This window comes from Ruditapes philippinarum, unplaced genomic scaffold, assembly GCF_026571515.1.
Source record: "Ruditapes philippinarum isolate M1 unplaced genomic scaffold, ASM2657151v2 ctg152_1_1_1_1, whole genome shotgun sequence".
Lineage (NCBI taxonomy): Eukaryota > Metazoa > Mollusca > Bivalvia > Venerida > Veneridae > Ruditapes > Ruditapes philippinarum.
Window position 1 is genome coordinate 65,436 of NW_026859904.1, and position 20,474 is coordinate 85,909.

At 32.4% G+C, this 20,474-nt stretch overlaps 1 protein-coding gene across 5 annotated transcripts in view; it reads left to right on the top strand.

Annotated features, from left to right (window-relative positions):
* The window catches only part of LOC132758239 (protein mono-ADP-ribosyltransferase PARP12-like), a 110,175-nt gene that overhangs the window by 1,667 nt on the left and 88,034 nt on the right, over window positions 1–20,474 (top strand). For 2 of the 5 annotated variants that reach the window (XM_060749794.1, XM_060749793.1), the window contains exons 2-12: window positions 10,472–10,684; window positions 11,031–11,330; window positions 11,591–11,893; window positions 13,535–13,837; window positions 14,112–14,414; window positions 14,925–15,224; window positions 15,623–15,922; window positions 16,254–16,494; window positions 16,973–17,150; window positions 17,760–17,968; window positions 19,424–19,553. In XM_060749794.1, the coding sequence (XP_060605777.1) occupies window positions 10,489–10,684; window positions 11,031–11,330; window positions 11,591–11,893; window positions 13,535–13,837; window positions 14,112–14,414; window positions 14,925–15,224; window positions 15,623–15,922; window positions 16,254–16,494; window positions 16,973–17,150; window positions 17,760–17,968; window positions 19,424–19,553 (2,763 nt within the window). In that variant the 5' untranslated portion in view covers window positions 10,472–10,488. The remainder of the gene's footprint in view (window positions 1–10,471; window positions 10,685–11,030; window positions 11,331–11,590; window positions 11,894–13,534; window positions 13,838–14,111; window positions 14,415–14,924; window positions 15,225–15,622; window positions 15,923–16,253; window positions 16,495–16,972; window positions 17,151–17,759; window positions 17,969–19,423; window positions 19,554–20,474) is intronic. The other 3 variants (XM_060749791.1, XM_060749792.1, XM_060749795.1) reach the window with 2 other exon arrangements.

Consider the following 20,474-nt stretch of genomic DNA (forward strand, 5'->3'; position numbering starts at 1 on the left):
CGTTTGTAAAGTCGGTAGGTCTTGCAGTCGAAATATCGAGACTATTTACTCCTTACCTGTTTTACAGTATTTTCAATTTGTATTGTACATGTGCTTAATTTTTACATTTATTTTTACAAAGTTAACCACTCTGCCAGAGCCACCCCTACCCCTGTTCCATGTAATTTATAACTAATAGCAAGCAGCAAAGATCGGGGACGCCACCATAAACAAAACATAATCTGATCGAATATCGTACTCAACATTTTCGCGGAATTTGTATTTACCCTAATCTATATCGTTTTAATGTAATGAATGTCATTTTAGATGAAAGCGGAAGTAGATAAGCATAACATGAATGAACCTCTTAACTTTTTAAAATGTCTTATATATTCTAACTAAAAACATAACAAAATAAATTTATTTTTAATTATATACATATGAATGAAAATGCTAAAGTTATCATGGTTTGTATTCTTGTATTGTATTATTTTTTCTTAAATAAACGGGCCTTAAACGTGGTTCAAAAAAAAAAAGCATAACAAAGTACTTATATTTTAATTGACAGTTAGATCTAAGAAGGCTTAAAAGTAGTATATGGGTCTCTTTAGCGTCACGACTGCGCATGCGCGGCGGCCATTTTGTTTTATATAAATAGTACCACATTTACATAGAAGAAATGACCTTACTACACATGCGCGGCGGCCGTGTTGAATAACAGCCGCGCGGCGGCCATTTTATCTTCTTTTTTAAGAATGACATCATCACGTTATAGAAATAGAAATAAAAAATGTTTCCCGGAAGTATACGGAGCTGACTTGTATACACGATCTTAGGGCTTGAATCGCGGACATTGAAGGTCAGGTCTTCGGCCCTAGACGGAGAGATAAATATCATCATTTATAAAAGAAATGTCAGTAAATAAATACCTGCTTAACATTTTAATTAATAAAAGAGTAGAATCAAAAGGAAAAAATACAAATAGCTTATGTTTTTTAATATGGTCAAAATAAATAATATACATTGAATAAAAATAGTACTTGTTTTCTTCTAGGTGGTCCGAAACCAAATGACACAAATCATTAGTGTATTATTTTTATATGCTCTGATCACGAGTGTAAAGTCCCCACAATGTATGGCGTGTGTTTATTTAGGGACGGAAACACTAACAATGGCCTATTGAAATGTTAAAGTTAATCCCTTTAAAGTAGCCACTCGGTCTGGCGTATGTTTATTTAGGGACGGATATGCGGACAATGCTCCATTCAACTGTCAAAGTTTATCCGTATAAAGTAAAAGCGGGTTAGCAATAAGCTATTGAAGCATAATTTTAAACATATTTTGGAAAAGAAATGCCAACATGTTTTGAAAACTGATCATCACGAATGTGCAAAATAATAAAAAAACAACTATTATTAATGGTCACTAAAACCGAACAAAAATACAATAGAAAAAGCGTTTTTCGTCTTTTGTGCAACACTTTACGATATACATTTTGATTTTTTCGCATCAAATGATAGGCCTGACAGAATGCTTTAAAATAAACCATAGGTTCTCGATTCGATTTTTAGCCGTTTTCGAGTAATGGCCAATTAGCGGTTTTTAAACCATTTTTTTAAAGTTCATAAAACTCTGAAATAAGCGGAGAATTGTCATTTTACAAGGGATGATCAAAAATTAACCGGACTTTGTAAATTATCCTTTACCTGTTAAATGAATTTACATAAAAATACACGGAAAATAAATCGGAATTTATCTCCTAAATGATACAAAAAATACCAACAAGAAATATTAACAAAGAAAAAAGTTATGCTGTTATTGAAGTGTACATGTCAAGCAATGCGGCGCACGGTATAACTTTAAAATTGACGTTAACGACGTCACAAGCGTATTGTCCTTAACAGAGCAGCTTTTTACGCATTCACGGACTAGGCCAATACGTGGTACAGTCATATTGTTGATGCGGCGGATCCACTGCCTATATATATTTCTGTACAAGTGGGTATCATATTGTATTGTAATAGAATAAATGGTGATAAAGAGCTCCTGTAATTACGCAAACTTCCGTTATTTCCTTCTGTAACTTGATTGTTGAAAAAATCGCACATGCAAATAACTATATTATGTACTACAAATAATGTAAAATAATGTTGCTGAATGATAATGTATCATACATACAAAAGAAATAACAGAATAATACAACTATGATCAAAAATTGTCATTATTTTAAAATAAATAAAAACGCATAGCCGATTTGAACAGTGACTGTTAAATTGTTGATACAATTTCTCCATAAGACTACTGCGTAAAATAAGAAAAATAATTGATACAATTGTAAACCAAGAATACAATATATGTAATTAATGCATTAACTATTATCATTTTTAAAATTCCTTAGAGTTGACTGCACCGTCCCGTAGCTACTGTCGAACATCATTGACAATGTCCGCAGTCAATCGACTGTCATTTTTCAACGTCTTTGCGATTGACGTCACCAACGTCCTTGAAAATTTCCTTTTTCTGTCTCACCCTTACTTGTTTTCTATTTCTCTATTATCCTTTTCTTAATCCTTTATGCTTATCAAAAAATATGCTGTGGCTTTCTGGAACTTTTCCCTTGATAGCCATAATCTTTTTCTACTTTTTAAACATTTCTCGTCTTACTTTTGACAAATTTTTCCTAATGATCGATTTTCGAGACATTCCGACGACATAGTTTTAACGCGAGTATTTCGTTAACATTGTGACGTTTGAATTGTGATTGTAAATATAAGTATGGTTTAAATGAAGTCATTTTTACTGACAACGTCAAAGATATGGTTCATGACGTTTTGGTGTATTTTGAAATCTAAATGTGCCATATTGTAAAATACACGCAGCATAAAGCGCCTGATGTCAAGGCGAATTTACGCACTGCGCCGGGTGTGCGTTACCATGGTTTTTGAATTCGCTGTTACGGACAAGCCATTTGCGTTATCAGATAAGATATAGCATCAGTTTACAGGTATTGTTTTCCGATTAAGTATGATATATAACAATAAGTGATAGGATGAAAATTCTTCAATTGTCAGTCACAGTCCGGTTTATTTTTGATCATCCCTCGTACGCATGAGTGATTTTGACTTCCAGTATGAACTTTACTATCAACAGCGTCTGAAAGTACTCTTGAATACCTTTAATTTGATACCAAGATGGATAAAATCGACCTATAAATAAGGACGCCACACTCGTTTGAATATTTTCAAACCATTTAGTGCAATAACGCTTTATCTAACATCGGTGGTTAAAATACACTAAGTCTATATCTGTAATATCTCAGTAACCCATAATGATAGACCCATAAACCTATACATTTTTCTGAATCTATTCATCGATATCTTTTTAACGGTATATAAATTAAAGGGTTTTGTAAACTTTGAAAATTTGGGTTTAAAAATCGCTGTTACGTAATAACTCTGTAACAGTTGAAAATCGAATCGACAATGGGGGTGTAAATTAAAGGTATTGAACTGTTCTTTCAATTGGTAGTCAACAATTTAAAATCATATCGAATTCGGTTGCTCTAGTAACCAAAATATATATTTTTTACGTATGAGTGATTTTGACTTCCAGTATGAACTTTACTATCGCCAGCGTCTGAATGTACTCGTCAAGACCTTCATTTGATACCAAACATGACTATGATTTGTTCATAAACGAAAAAGTTTCGCGCGTTTTTCCGCATGAGTGATTTTGTCTGCCATATTGAGACTCTCCTATCTCAGAAATAGTAATAGATAGATCCATATAATAATACATTTTCTGTATCTACTGGCAGAGATCTTTCAAACGGCATATAAATCTAAGGGTTTTATGAACTTTAAAAAAATGGTTTAAAAACCGCTAATTGGCCATTACTCGAAAACGGCTAAAAATCGAATCGAGAACCTAGGGTTTATTTTGAAGCATTCTGTCAGGTCTATCATTTGATGCGAAAAAATCAAAATGTATATCGTAAAGTGTTGCACAAAAGACGAAAAACGCTTTTTCTATTGTATTTTTGTTCGGTTTTAGTTACCATTAATAATAGTTTTTTTTTATTATTTTGCACATTCGTGATGATCAGTTTTCAAAACATGTTGGCATTTCTTTTCGAAATTTGTTTAAAAAAATGGTTTAAAAACCGCTAATTGGCCATTACTCGAAAACGGCTAAAAATCGAATCGAGAACCTAGGGTTTATTTTGAAGCATTCTGTCAGGTCTATCATTTGATGCGAACAAATCAAAATGTATATCGTAAAGTGTTGCACAAAAGACGAAAAACGCTTTTCCTATTGTATTTTTGTTCGGTTATAGTTACCATTAATAATAGTTGTTTTTTTATTAATTTGCACATTCGTGATGATCAGTTTCCAAAACATGTTGGCATTTCTTTTCCAAAATATGTTAAAAAAATGGTTTAAAAACCGCTAATTGGCCATTACTCGAAAACGGCTAAAAATCGAATCGAGAACCTAGGGTTTATTTTGAAGCATTCTGTCAGGTCTATCATTTGATGCGAAAAAATCAAAATGTATATCGTAAAGTGTTGCACAAAAGACGAAAAACGCTTTTTCTATTGTATTTTTGTTCGGTTTTAGTTACCATTAATAATAGTTGTTTTTTTTATTATTTTGCACATTCGTGATGATCAGTTTTCAAAACATGTTGGCATTTCTTTTCCAAAATATGTTTAAAATTATACCCCAGTGGTAAACTGATACTTCAAAAGCTTATTGCTTACCTGCTTTTACTTTAGACGGATAAATTTTGACAGTTGAATGGAGCATTGTCCGCATATCCGTCCCTAAATAAACATACGCCAGACCGAGTGGCTTCTTTAAAGGGATTAACTTTAACATTTCAATAGGCCATTGTTAGTGTTTACGTCCCTAAATAAACACACGCCATACATTGTGGCGACTTTACACTCGTGATCAGAGCATTTAAAAATAATACACTAATGATTTGTGTCATTTGGTTTCGGACCACCTAGAAGAAAACAAGTACTATTTTTATTCAATGTATATTATTTTTTTGACCATATTAAAAAACATAAGCTATTTGTATTTTTTCCCTTTTGATTCTACTCTTTTATTAATCAAAATGTTAAGCAGGTATTTATTTACTGACATTTCTTTTATAAATGATGATATTTATTTATCTCTCCGTCTAGGGCCGTGGACATGACCTTCAATGTCCGCGATTCAAGCCCTAAGATCGTGTATACAAGTCAGCTCCGTATACTTCCGGGAAACATTTTTTATTTCTATTTATAACGTGATGATGTCATTCTTAAAAAAGAATCCAAAATGGCCGCCGCGCGTCTGTTATTCAACACGGCCGCCGCGCATGTGTAGTAAGGTCATTTCTTCTATGTAAATGTGTTACTATTAATATCAAACAAAATGGCCGCCGCGCATGCGCAGTCGTGACGCTAAAAGAGACCCATATACTACTCTTAAAGTTTCTAAATGAAACTGTTTCGGTATGAATACCTTACATTGACGTATAAATTAAGGTATGATCCCCGTAATGCACTACCTCCGCTTTAAAGAGTATTTAGATAGAATAAAATTACTGGCAGCTGCATTTGGATCTGAGGAGTCAACCTTTTTTTCTTTCTTTTTTTTCTTCTTTTTATATTTTAAGTATGTCTCAGATCCCTTGTGTAAAGAAAAAAAGTGTTTAATTCTAATGAAATGATTATTATTAGTATTTTTGGGTAAACAAGGACAACATTGTTGCAAAATTTGAAAGAGATGTGGGCATGATAGTTATGCATTTAGAAGATTTTCTATGGGCAATATCTGGAAAATATCTGGATATCTTATCATCTTTAGTGACATTGACCTTGCAAATATTAACCTAAATTACATGTGCCACACTTGTAGTAATGATAATTATCATTTGTGTTACAATCCATTAATTAATAAATAACTTAATGGTCTCCGTACACAATCTTTGACTTCTCTATGTGACCTTGACTTTGGTAGCAGGGACCTGGATTGTGTGCGTAATAAGCCTCACAATGGTGAAAATTTGTGCCAAGTTACATTAAAGTCCCCCGATGAATGCAGAAACATTTTTCAATGACCTCAAAGTGTGACATTAACCTTTAACCTAGAGACCTGGTTCATGCACATGACACTGCTTGTCATAGCGGTGAACAATTCTATGAAGTTTCATTAAAATCCAACAATGCACGGGGGAGATATGCTCTGGACACAATTTCTATATTTGATCATCTTTAGTGACCTTGACCTTGCATATATTAACCTAAATTATATGTTTCACACCAGTTGTCATGATAATGACCATTGGTGTTCCAATCCCCCAATAAATGATGACTAAATGGTCCGAATAAACATTTTCATATTTTATCTGTACTTTGACTCCTATATGTGACCTTGACCTTAGCTTTTGCACGCGACATTCCGCCTTACAATTTTGAACATTTGTGCTAAGTTGTATTGAAATCATTTTATGCATGTAGAAGTTTTGCGATGGACTAGCGTTTTTCAATGACCACTGAGTGTGACCTTGACCTTTGACATAGAGACCTGGTTCATGCGCATGACACTGCTATGAAATTTTATTAGAATCCCTCCATATGTGTAGGAGATATGCTCTGTACAAAATCTCTATATCTTATCATCTGAAGTGACCCTGACCTTGTATATGTTAACCTAAATCACATGTGTCACACCAAATTTTTTAAGCAGTGTAAAATGTTGTAAAATGTTAAATGGGAGGGAAAAAATATCCGAGAAATTCTATTCCGAAACTTCTTTTGATTATTTTAAATTTTAGACGTTTTGCATTTCAGAAAAATCTTTTTTATTTTTTAACTAATGGCCAATTTAGAATGGCCAATAAGATGATTTCAGTTTGTGATTTTAAAACGACCAATGGAAATCAAACTTATATTCAGTTCGTCCCTGTAAATTTTACTAACTCAGACGGACTTTTTCCGAAAAACACTGTAACTTTAGATAATGTAATAATGTATAACGAATGTATATCTTTGTCATTCAAAGGAAAATAAAGTCTATTTCGTTAAAAATCATGGATTGAATTATAAACAACATAACGATTAAATATAAATGTATTTAATTTGTTTTAATTTGTTGCGCATGAAAGAGTACACATCTGTATAATGATGTTTAATTTTGAATATTTGTGTTAAAATATCTTAATTGAAAAGGCTTCGCAATAAAAATGGAAGGTCTATGTAGAATGTATTTTCCCCGCTTTTTAACAAACTTATGAATTTAAACATACTAGGTCTTTGTGTGCATATTTCTTACACACATTTTTTCCTTAAATTTTATAAGCGTCGCATGCAAGCACATAATGAAATTCATCTTCCAAGTCATTTTTTGAACACATTTAACACTTTCCTTCTCCCAACTAATATCTCTGTCTCCTCTTTTCAATATTTAACTTATGAGATAAATGTCTTAGCTTTGTGAGGGCATGCTTATAATTTTGATTGTCTAAAATTAATAAATATGGAGGCAATTCAAAACGTTCTTTAATTTCCTTGAATAGAATAACATTAGTGCACTCGAACTTTGCACGCCTTCTTTCCACAGGTAAATGTATATCCTTTAAACGTAACTATTTTAACTAATTTCAAGAAATACGGAAACATTGATGATCGAGTCTCGAAATAACCAAACGTCGGGGTAGCCAGATTCTTGAAGTAGTATTCTGACGTTTGTTAACCAGTTTGTTTTGCCATTTTCACACCCTTTTAACATTTCATGATCAATATAAAGCGTATATAGTATTTGGTTTGTGTTAAAACTATTCATAAGTTGAAACCAGTACTTAAAAATCCGTAGTTTCTATATATCATAAGAGGATAACTTCCGGTTTCTCCATAAAGAGCTAAATTGTTTGTTGTCATTTTAACATTCAGCGTTTTTATGTCCCCGAAGGGAGGCATAATATAATCGCACCGCCTTTCTGTCCGTCTGTGCCACTTCATTCGTGTCCGGACTTTCACTTTGTCATACATTGAGGGATTTTAAAATAACTTGGCACAAATGTGTACCACATCAAGACGATGTGTCGCGTCAAAGGTCAAGGTTTCATTACCATTTTGAAGTTCACTTTAGCACAATAAGCGTTTATAGGTACACACATTCGTGTCCGGGCTGTAACTTTGTCATATATAGAAGAATTTTAAAATAACTAGGCATAAATGTCTACCATATCAAGACGACATGTTGCGACAAAGACCCATATGTCCCTACCTTCAACATCAAGGTCACACTTATATCTTGAAGGTACTCATTCTCTCGAGAAGAGTTTGAAGAAACACATTCCTGTCCGGACTGTACTTGAAATGCATGGAAGGATTTTAAAATCACTTGGCACAAATGTCTACCACATCAAGACAATGTGTCGCGACTAAGGCTCATGTCCGTCTGTCCGTGTGTCCCCACTTACACAAAAATCATGTACAGACTGTAACTTTGTCATGCATTGAAGGATTTTGAAATAATTTGGCACACATATCTAGACTGTTAGTGTTATTTTTCTTTTGGAAGGTAGCACAAAAGAAATTACTCTATTTCTGGAGAAACATTTTTAACTTTGACGTATAAAACACCGTTTCTTTTTTCTTTTAAATCTCTCTCGAATGACGGTTTAGTAAACTCACTCAGATATCTTTTGCAAAGTTCAACCGCTGATTCAATACGCCCTACTAAATGATATAAAAAGATCTAGTCTGATGCACTTGTACTAAAGTGTCAGGAGATAGAAATAGAATGTAAGAATGAAGTCTCGAAAAAGAAATGTGACTAGGTTCAACTATCAAGCCAAGAGCTAAGATATTTGACGTGCATTATGACTATCATGTCCACTCTATTGTTAATGTAGGATACAAATAAACTAACTTTAGAAAAATACTAAGTCTTATAGGCTTTTTATCTGAAAAGTGATGGTTCAAAACTTAGCCATATATTATTAAGGCTTATAGGCTATCTACAAATGATATGTAAATAATGTCCTGGATACAAAATGCCATGATGCTACCCGGAACCACTTTTGAAACATATAATTGTACATGTTTTGAGAAAATGGTTTACTTTAAGATCTTTTTCTCGGAAAATGTTTAGGTAAGAGCTTAGGTATTTGTCATACATGATAGCCTTCTACAACTATATAAAGCATCTATTGAGCGTAAAGAAAATAAAATACGGTACAAGTTGCAGCACAATGTTTTATTAAACATTTTAACCATTTGTAAATTTTCATCTCAAGGTGTGTGATTTCATATTGGTTGACAGTTTAATATTGTATAGTGCAAACTGATCAGTAACTTCAGATTTGTTTAATATAGTTTTACTAGGATTATAAAAAAAATAAGAATTTACCTAACCTAAATTTGAAATAATTCATTGATTAATATGCAAGCATAGTACATATAAAAACCATTACATGTAATTGTATATGATAAACTTGATCAAACTATTGGATACGGAGTATCAATAAATACCAAAGTTATGTGCGGCTTTAAACTGCTTGAACCGCACCAAAACTGAGTGATAAGCCTTTGCCACCGATGTAAAACCAGGCCAACTAGTACATCTTGCCTGACTAATTTCAAATTGTCATCTTGATATTATGGTGGCTGAATTCTACCATTTCAAGTCTTTGTGTGTTCGCCCCTCAAAACTCGAAGGCGACTTTTGGGGGCGCCGGCACGAAGAAAAGATATGTTTAAGGAGCAATAACAATATACACGAGATCTTTTTCTGTAAAATTATCGTGTCGGCGTGTAAAATCTTTGAATCGGCGACTATATTTGTCGTGTCATCGTTTCTTCGCCTCAAAATGCGAAAGCCGAAAACACGGTAATTGGCCAATTTATCGAGTCTTCGTGTCATCATGTCTTCGCCCCGAAAGTGAAACACACGATAAATTGGCCATTCATCGTGTCTAAGCCTTTTGTATTTTGAGGAAAAAGGAAAAAGATCTCGTGTCTTCGCCTGTTAGAATATCATTATTTCGCCTAAACATACCGTGTCTTTGTGTCGGCGACGCCAAAAGCAGAAGGTAAAGACACGATAATTGGTCAATTTATTGTGTCTACGCCTTCCACGTTTGAGGGGTAAGGCATGAAGACATGAAATGGCAAAAATCGGCCACCATACGATATCCCTAGAATTGACAATGGTTAGTCCATTACAATTATTCAGGAGAATACGTGGCTGTAAAGTAAATTGATTGGCATGGTAATTGTATTGATTGAATTTGATGGATTAAGATAGTGTCGAAAATAATCACAGAAATATCATAGAAATAACACTATGTGTTAACAGTAATGATTTAATGTATATTATCTAACATGGCTTGTGTAACTGCATGTATTTGGCTATTAATATTATAAGATATATGTTGTCTGTATTCGGTGCATTAAAAAATGTTAACAAGAGATTTAATATCATATTTTAGACGAAAGACATCAAACAATGCCTGCTGTAAAATGCCCTTTTGACGGATGCGACTACGTCACTGACGACCTTGAAGCAACGATTGTTGTTGCGCTTATTAAAGCACACACTACGGCACATACTGTTGGTAAAGTTGTTACAACAAAGACACCAGCTGAGCCCAAAACAAGTACCGACCCAGTGACACCACCTACACCAACAGATAATGTACATAGTAAGCATGGTTTTCTTATGTCCATCTTAATAATAAGTTGTTATTTAAAGTTGGAAACTACTCGTACTTCTACTTCTTTGTTAAAAAGAATTCAGACTTATATCTTGACGTCAAGATAGCGGCCTGGAAATGGTACATATAGTCACTATTTGTCCGATAAATTTGAAATAAATATTTACAAAATTTGACCACAAATATATTTTTCTAAAAGCGTGACCGTTGATCTACCAGGGATTCGTACCTTACGGGGCAAATAAACTGATATTAAACATTACAGAGGGTAGGAAATCTCAATCGTTATAAGATTAATATTGTCCACTTTTTACAGAAATATATTGCATTTCAGGATCTGTCGGTGATCTAAATATCCCTCTGCAGATATGTCACAAATATAATAGCAATGGTTGTGACAGAGGTAATGCTTGTCCATTTTTACATCTGTGTAAAAGTTATATAGAAAGCAGATGCGAATCTGGAAAGGAATGCAGCAAAAGTCACAATTTTCAACAACCTCAGGTAAAAGCCATCATGGAAAAACATGGAATAGATGTAAAAAGGAAGACTAAAGAAATTCTACAAGACTTGCAAGCTGCTGTTAAAGAATTTAAAGGACAGAGTAAAGATGATTCGAAAACAAAACAGAAAGGTACACAATTATTTTGATTTTATCTAGAATACACGCATTCGTATGACGACATGAGAATAAATTAACAGCTTGTAACATAACCGCAATACTGTGAAATAAGTTTTCTTCCAATTAGATATTTACTCAAGCATTAAACATTTTTATGCGGCAAAATATAAACACTTTTTATTGTACTATTTATCGGCTCTGAAAAACTTCATAATAAAGGTAGATGATTTTGAAACATCTGCCCATTTTATATGTTGCTTAAACTATTCAAGACCGAGCCGCTTCGCCGAAGAAAGGTTCTATTCAGATTTGTAACAAGTACAATGGAGATTGTTGTGAAAAGGGCGATACTTGTCAATTTCTACATCTGTGTAAAAGTTACATAGAAAGTCGATGCGAATCTGGAAAGGAATGCAACAAAAGCCACAATATCCTCGAGCCTCAGGTAAAAGCCATTATGACAAAACATGGAATAGATGTTAATAGAAAGTTCAAAGAAATTCTACGAGACTTGCAAACAGCTGTTAAAGAAAGTAAAGGACAGAACAATGATGATTCGAAAACAAAGCCGAAAGGTAGGTTCAAAATGAAATTTGCAGTATGCATACATCTGGCAGTAACAACTTCGATAGCACTCACAATTTACATGTATTTACAAAATGAATGTCCCCCTAAAAGTTAAGAACTAATAAATATATTTTCTTCATTGCTTCATAAATTGCAAAGAATATTTTAATCAATTGTGCCGGAAAGTAACTGCTCAAGTAAATAAATTATATCATAAAATAAGAGTGTTTATAATATTTACAAAATGAGTGAACTGAACAAGAACCATATTTATAAAATCATTAATAAGAAATCTGAACCTGCTGATTTCCCCAGAGGGTTTTACTTTTTATACACTTTTATTTCTTCCTTGTTACTAAATTGTATATTTTTCACCATCAAAGTATCTATTACGGTATTAAAATCTTCATCAGGTTGATATAAAAAAAAGTAATCAGCGTGATTATGGCCTTAATACACCTCAAAAATCCATTTGATTACAACTACAAGTTACAATTATAACATGTACTGGCTTCAGAACCCTTCAGCATTCTTCATTATACTTTAGCATCTAACAATCTAAATTTTTAGACTGCTCTTTCTCATATAGATTTTTTGTTACAGTACTTTATAATCACGCCTTTAGCATAGCAACTTTATATCATCACACGAATAATTTCTGTACATATATAAACAACTATAATAACTCTGGTACAATTTGTTTATCGGCTCCTTTATAGTAAGGCACATGTTTATAACATTTTCATCAACATGCTTTCTGCAAGTGTTTTTGTATAAGTATTGATTTTTCTTTCTTTACAAACGTAACCTGAAACATTACAAAGTTATTCAACCTGTTATGTATATCCGAAATATTATCCGCGTTTGTGATATATTGGCATATACTTTATGATGTCTTCCATATAAGGACTTATATATTATATTAATATATTCTTCTCTTATTGTTATCCCAATTATACATGAATGGAATACTTTTTTCATGGTTGCTTTCTATTGTATTACTTGTACAGTGGAAGAAGTATTCTTTTTTTTCAAAATCCACAAATAAACATCAACAGTCTAGGCTAATAAGCCCTTGACCCGACACATAATATAACTACATCTTAAGCAATACAGTATATTTCACAATACAAGATAATATAATGACGGACATTGAATAATAAAATTACTCACTTTCAACGTATTGTTACATACATATATTATCCGAACTGTATGGTATCATTTACATTTTAATTTTTTATCAAAAACACTACTGTTTATTTTTATATATGTATATCTCTTTGATAATTTGGCGTATTACCTTGTTCCGTATGTGTTCTTGTTACTGCAAATCAATGATAATAAATGACTACTCGTATTATAATAATATGCTCATATATAAATATTTATAATGTTTAGTATTACTAACCTCTAAATTTGTACATAAACATAATGTTACATAATGCCTTGTATCGAAAATGAAATTACAAGACTATTTTTGTTACTACTAAAACTCCAAAGCATGACAGTTGTTTCATGTCAGATATAAATATGTCAGAATTTGACACACATACAAAAATTCATTTATACGCCACCCTTCCTTGTTGATCTTGTCTTTCATGTCTTTAGGTGTATATTATATTGTATCTGTTTTGCGAAAACAATTTCAGCCAAAGTTTCTTCTGAGAAAACACCAAAGAAATCTTTTGTTGGGATATGTTACAAATACAATGGTGGTGGCTGTGAAATAGCAAATTCTTGTCCATTTTTACATCTGTGTAAAAATTATATAGAAGGTAGATGCGAATCTGGAAAAGAGTGCAAGAAAAGTCACAATATCCTCGAACCGCAGGTGAAAGTCATCATGGAAAAACATGGAATAGATGTAAAAAGGAAACCTAAAGAAATTTTTCCAGACTTACTAGCATCTGTGAACGAAGGTAAAAGACAAAGAGAAAGAGAGAATTCAAAAGGTAAAGATCAATTGAACGTGAAATTGATTTTCAGTCAGAACCTTATTTGTTAATTACTTCTTATTATAGCATACCTATAGTTTTCTTATTTCTGTCTGGATATAGTAGTTGATCAGTTTCCCGTTGACGGGTGCATGTTTGCAGTGAGACTACTGTCTCTTAAACACATCTTTAGTAAGCGGCCTATTTATAAAGCTGCCGTTTTCTCATCGAACGAACACGCTTTCTTTTCTATTTAAAATTTAATCGTCTTCATCAATTACCATGTTTTCAGCCCAGGATTGTGTCAACAAACCGCCAAAACCAACAATCTGCTTCAAATACAACAACAGTGGATGTGAAAATTCTGAATCGTGTCCTCGCATACACATGTGTAGGGATTATATATACAGTAAGTGTGAAGCAGGAAAGGGTTGCGCTAAAAGTCACAATATCCTTCAGCTTGCAGTGAAAAGTAAACTAGAACAACATGGCATGAATACTAAACAAAAACCGGGAGATCTTCTTGCTGAATTAAGGGCAGCTTTAAGATCAGAAACTGATGAAGTAAAAACTGACGACAGGAAACAAGTCAATGGTAAGAGTAAATACAAATAATGCAATTGTGTTACTTATGAAATATAGGTTAACTTCACAATATGAATGTATAACGAATCATTGATGAGTACTTTAGGTCATAGCTACTTTTATTATAAGTGAATCACCAACCTATACATTATAAGCAAATATTTATATTATCTTTGTTATTGAGTTACTAACTGAAACCTTGATTTATTCTATCAACTGTAAACTACGCTAGTGAAAGATCATTTTCAACAAGCATGTATACATGTATTCAGATAAAGAATATTAAGATAATAATGGAAGACAAACAATAGGGACAATATTCACATAGTTTGTCCAACCCTATCAACATATTAATATATTTTAGCATGGCTTTGTAGTGCAGTAAGTGAATAGTTTCAGTTTTCATCTTAAATATAGGAACTTTTAATAAGTTTAAAAATCTGGAGAAAAAGTGATCCCTCGGAAGCAAAGTCAACTTAGACTAGTGAGTAAGAATTATATTGTGTTATATTTAATACAGATGCCGATGGAAATAAGAAGTCGGCTCCTAAAATATGTTACAATTACAACGGCCGTGGATGCGAGAAAGCGGGCTCTTGTTCATACATACATATGTGCAAGAGTTATATTGACGGCAAATGTGAGGCTGGAAGGGGATGCAACAAAAGCCATGATATTCTTGAACCAGCAGTGAAAGCAAATCTCGAAAAACATGGCATAAATACGAAAAGAAAACCGAAGGACATTTTGGCTGATTTTCAAGCAGCATTAAATGGAGAAAATCGAAAAGGCAATATCACTGCTGGATGTGGAGCAAAAGGTCAATTGAAACATAAGATAACATAGAATTTAGTTTGCATATCTGTTTTATAATTAAATTCCTACTTTAAAAATAATAACTAGTATATAAAACAAATACAATTTGTTAACATTTACTTAATATGATATGAAAGAAAGTAATAAAAATACAAAGTTGACTTAATGCTAAGTTGCAAACATTGGCATTAACTCCGTATATTAATCAAACCAACCCTATCAACATATGAATATATTTTAGCATGTCTTTGTAGTACAGTTAGTGAATAGTTTCAATTTACATTTTCAATATAGGAATTTGCAACAAGTAAAAAAATTAAAAATCCTGATACAAAGTGATCCCTAGGAAGCAAAGTAAACTTAGACCAGACAGTAAAAATTATTGTATTATATTTTATACAGATGCCGATGGAAAAAAGAAGTCGGCTCCTAAAATCTGTTACAATTACAACGGCCGTGGATGCGAGACAGCGGGCTCTTGTTCATACATACATATGTGCAAGAGTTATATTGACGGCAAATGTGAGGCTGGTAGGGGTTGCAACAAAAGCCATGATATTCTTGAACCAGAAGTGAAAGCAAATCTCGAAAAATATGGCATAAATACCAAAAGAAAACCGAAGGACATTTTGGCTGATTTTCAAGCAGCATTAAATAGAGAAAATCGAAAAGGCAATATCACTGCTGGATGTGAAGCTAAAGGTCGACTGAAACATTAAAAAACACTGAATTCAGTTTGCATATCTGTTTTCTAAATAAATTCCTACTTTAAAAATAATAACTAGTATATAAAACAAATAAAATTTGTTAACATTTACTTAATATAATATGAAAAAAAGTAATAAAAAAAACAAAGTTGACTTAATGCTAGGTTGCAAACACTGTCATTACCTCCGTATATTCATCAAACCAGAGCTGTAGATAATGTTTTCTATATCTCTGACCATTTATTCTTAAAACATTTGTGTTTCCCAGTCCATATACAGGTACGTGTTTACTTACTGTTATTTTCATTTGTATATTTAAAACCCAGTTGCAACACATAGCAGAAAACCAGCAAAGGTTTCAAGGAAAAAGGTATGCATATTTAACCTGCGCGGAATATGCAAATGGAATTTCTGTCCCAATGTTCATTGCGACCTCCCGTATCAGTGGCGATGGAAGCTTTTGTCTGCAAAGGAATGGACTCCACTGTATCAGCATGAAAACGTTGAAACAGAGAGAGCATTCTGTGATCCAGCTAACGAGGTTTACAGACTTGTAACTGAACAAGGGTATTTCATTATATTTCCTTAATTCTATTTGTACATTTGAAGTTGAAACATTACCAAAAATATTTAATAATCAAGATATAAGTGTACTTTAATTAAACTTTGCCTTCAACATTTGTCATACTGCCGTTTCGGACGTTAATTATTTAGGGATACCTTATTTCTCTATTTTTTCCCGATAAATTTCCTTTCTATTTATACTTGCATGTTAAAATAGCCGCTTTGAATTCTATAAGTGAACAAGAACACTTACAACGTTTCAAATATCACAAAGGTTCAAGTTTAATTTTTGGACTTCAATTCAGTTCTCGAATGTCTTCTTAGTGTATAATATTTTAAGTCTACGACATTTGACGAGCTCTTAAGATTCTAACTTGAATTTTGTTAAAAGCACATTCACTTAATTAATGACATGAATATAGAAAACTACTTCTTTCGTTAAAGTTCTGTTTGTTCATCATATCTTTATCTCAATATTTAGGGTAAACATAAACATTGATTTTAAAACGATGATTGGCACAGACTTTGAGGGACAGATATTTGTAGTTAATCGACTGTCTACACCATCGTCTGTAGAATTAGAGCGACAGCTTTGGGCAACAAACTGGATGTGGTATTGGAAGAATGAAAATGGTGGATGGATGAACTACAGCGATACGGTAAGAATGATTAAAAAGATTACCCTTTGTTTGTCAACGGAAAATAACCTGAAATCATTTGAATGTTGAACATAATATCAATTTAATACACTACGAAATAAAAAATATTTTAGTACAACAGCAACCTGAAGTGCTGATCGTCCTGCCTATTTTCTTATGACAAAGAAATTTCAAACAGGGTAAATGAAATAACTTATGAAAATGAAAACAAACAGCAACAAAAGAAATATGTCTGTCTGATACGCAACGGAACGAGTCAGATAAAATAAAGGCAATAAAATAACTTTTTCATGCATGTAGAAATTTGCTCCGGATGCAGATTTCCATAATGTATTTTAAGAATTCTTGAATAAAAAAGTATACATATTTGCTAACATTATTACGACGTAAGATTAATGATGCGCGGCTTCTATTGTTTCCAAATATATTTTTATAGCTAGATAAAATATTTTCTGTTATGTATTGTTCTAATAGCATAATAAAATTTGCCCATTTTTCACTTCATGAACTGTAGTTGTATTGTTCTTCTCATACTAGTACACAGTTATTCCGCTTATTGGCCAATATATGCACATAAATACCTTTATTCTAAATACTGGTTCATTTAAGGTTGGGGAAATAGAGAAAGGTGATATTGAACAAGCTTTTATTAACAACCCAGATGGACAGTTTCCCCTTCGAGAAATTGGAAGTATTATCGACTTTTCAAAAATGATGCAAGTAAATGATAACCCGGCACCTGAAGTTGAAATTTGTCGTAGACCTGTATTTGTTAGTGAGAAGGAGGCAGAGGAAAGGAAAACAAGACAAACACAAAGGTAAGGAACGTAATTAGGATTTTAGAATGATCTTTTATTTATTAAAATAAATTTGTTATTGTTATGACGGCAATAAAGTTGCCGCTGTCAATAGACCCAGAATTGATCTGTTTGTACGACTAATATTCTATGGAAATTTGAAAAAGAGTCTAAATTTTCATCCCTTCAATTTCCCATAATTTGCTTCATTTTTTGATATTTTGTAATTAAAGAATTGGAAGTTTCATCCAAAAAGGAGGTCATAGGACTTTTAATTATAAAAATGATGCATCAGTTATGTTATAGGACAAAATGTAACTATTTTATAATCAGAAGGATTTTCATGCATTGTTCTTTTCAATGAAAACGTTTATTTTACTGGTAGTATAATTTTTAATTAAATATAATTTTCAATTAAATTAAGTTTATGTGCAGTAGAGTAATGAGTTAACCATCTGGCCCCGAGTTCAGTAAGATTTAAAGATCAGGAAAAAACTAAAAGACTCGAATATCTTTCATTGTTTATCCTCTTAGATTAAATATTTGATGTAAAATTGATAAAATTGGACTTAAAATCGAAATTAATTAATTTTAAAATCGAGTGTTAATAAAATTCTAAATTAATTTATTATTATTTTTACAAGATATGGACATTTTACAGTTGATCAAAATTTGATCCTGACCCTAAAATTGATCCATATTTTTTTGTATTTGTCGAATTTTTTTCCAAAATAGGATTGTTTCTTTGCAAATCAGTATTTGTTTGACATTTTGTTAATGTACCATTTTATTCTAGCCAAATACAGTTATTTTTAGTTTCATAAACCAATTAAAATAATCCTGATCATAATCTTTTCGTTGTGAACATCAGACAATATCGATAAAGTGATTCAATGCGGATTTGCATGTAAATATAGAGAAGTTTATTTTATACTTATAAATGAAATATTGAAATATATTGATGAAAAAATGCGTATTTTAAATTTTCCGTATTTGCACTGTAATTTATTTTTCGGCAGTGAAACATATTTTCAGTGCTTTCATTGGTGTCTTGACGGACTACTTTTTTTCTTTATTCAGCAAATACACAAACCAAAGGAGAACTTTTAAGAACTGTACGGTAAAAATAACACCTTAAGATATTAATTTTCATACCACTTGATGAAAATAAATCCTGTACTTATAGACAAAATAGCTTGAATATCCTCTATATATTTGTAAAGTTTTATACAGGGATTCACATTATTATTGCGACTACGATTCATCTGCTTGCTATAATATATCTATTGTAATTTAGGGTCTAAATATACAGGGTCGACATAATACGTGGTTTAATTTTTGTTGTTTTGCAATACTGAACCTAACGAGGACAGTTAGATCCTCATAAAAATGGTAAGTGCATGAATTCATACATCGTTACAGGATAATAGAATTACCATTTGGAACATTTTATTGATTGTTCTATTTTCTTTTAAGAAAACGAGGAGGCCAAATACCTAACCAGCCTAAATTAGAACGTGTATCTAGCACTACTGAATTATCAGCACCACCGAACTGGAACATGCTTCCTGAAGAGGACCTCTCGGATCATCGTCAGCTCGTTCCGGTAATGATAAATAATAACAAACGACTTGATAACCATTTTACAGTGTTGTACAGGATGTAGATTTTAACTCATGTTCGATATAGCCAAACGACACTCAACAAAAAGGAAAGTGCTGTAATGGAAGTGCATGACAATTTTTTTTCCACTGTTATATTGTAGAAACAGAAATATATCTAAATGGTGTAAAATAGACACTTTACTTCTGCCTTTTTTGTATCAGAAATGCATTTTCTCATAATCGTTTAGTAATACAACTTTACCTGGAAATGCCATTTTGGAGTAGCTACCATTGAACTGTTTCTCTAATCTGTAGGCAAAATAATTTAAGTTATTGGTAAGACAAACTTTTGAGAAAAAAGTGAGTATCCTTCATCTTTAATTAAACATCGCCATATCAATAAGGATAGGATTATTTTCTTGTGATGACCTCATCAATGAACTGAACGTCAAAGCTTTCTAAAGGTATTGATGATACTAGATTGTTGTGATCAAACTTACTTTATCTTGACCTTTGACCTATTGACGCTACACTCACAGGCACTTATAACCCGACACTTACTTTTTTCTGTATAAATAGGTTATTTGTGGACGGATTTTGTTCAAATTTGGACCATACAAAATTCAACATATCATTCTTACTACTTATAATAATATTTACAGTTCATCGATAAGAAAATAGAAAAAAAACCCAAATAGGCTACTGTAAAATGAAAATAATCAAAGAAATCATAACAAAATGAACAGTCTCTGAATCCCACTTAAACTGTATGTTAACCAGTTCTAACACTTTGTATGTCCTCCCAGTTGGCTATAACAAAGTAAACACGTCTCACAGTTCTCTATTCCTAAACAAGGGATTGCTCGAGTTCCAGAAAATTTCGAGGGGCTTCTGGTCGCTTTCTCACACGCCTGTTCAATTCA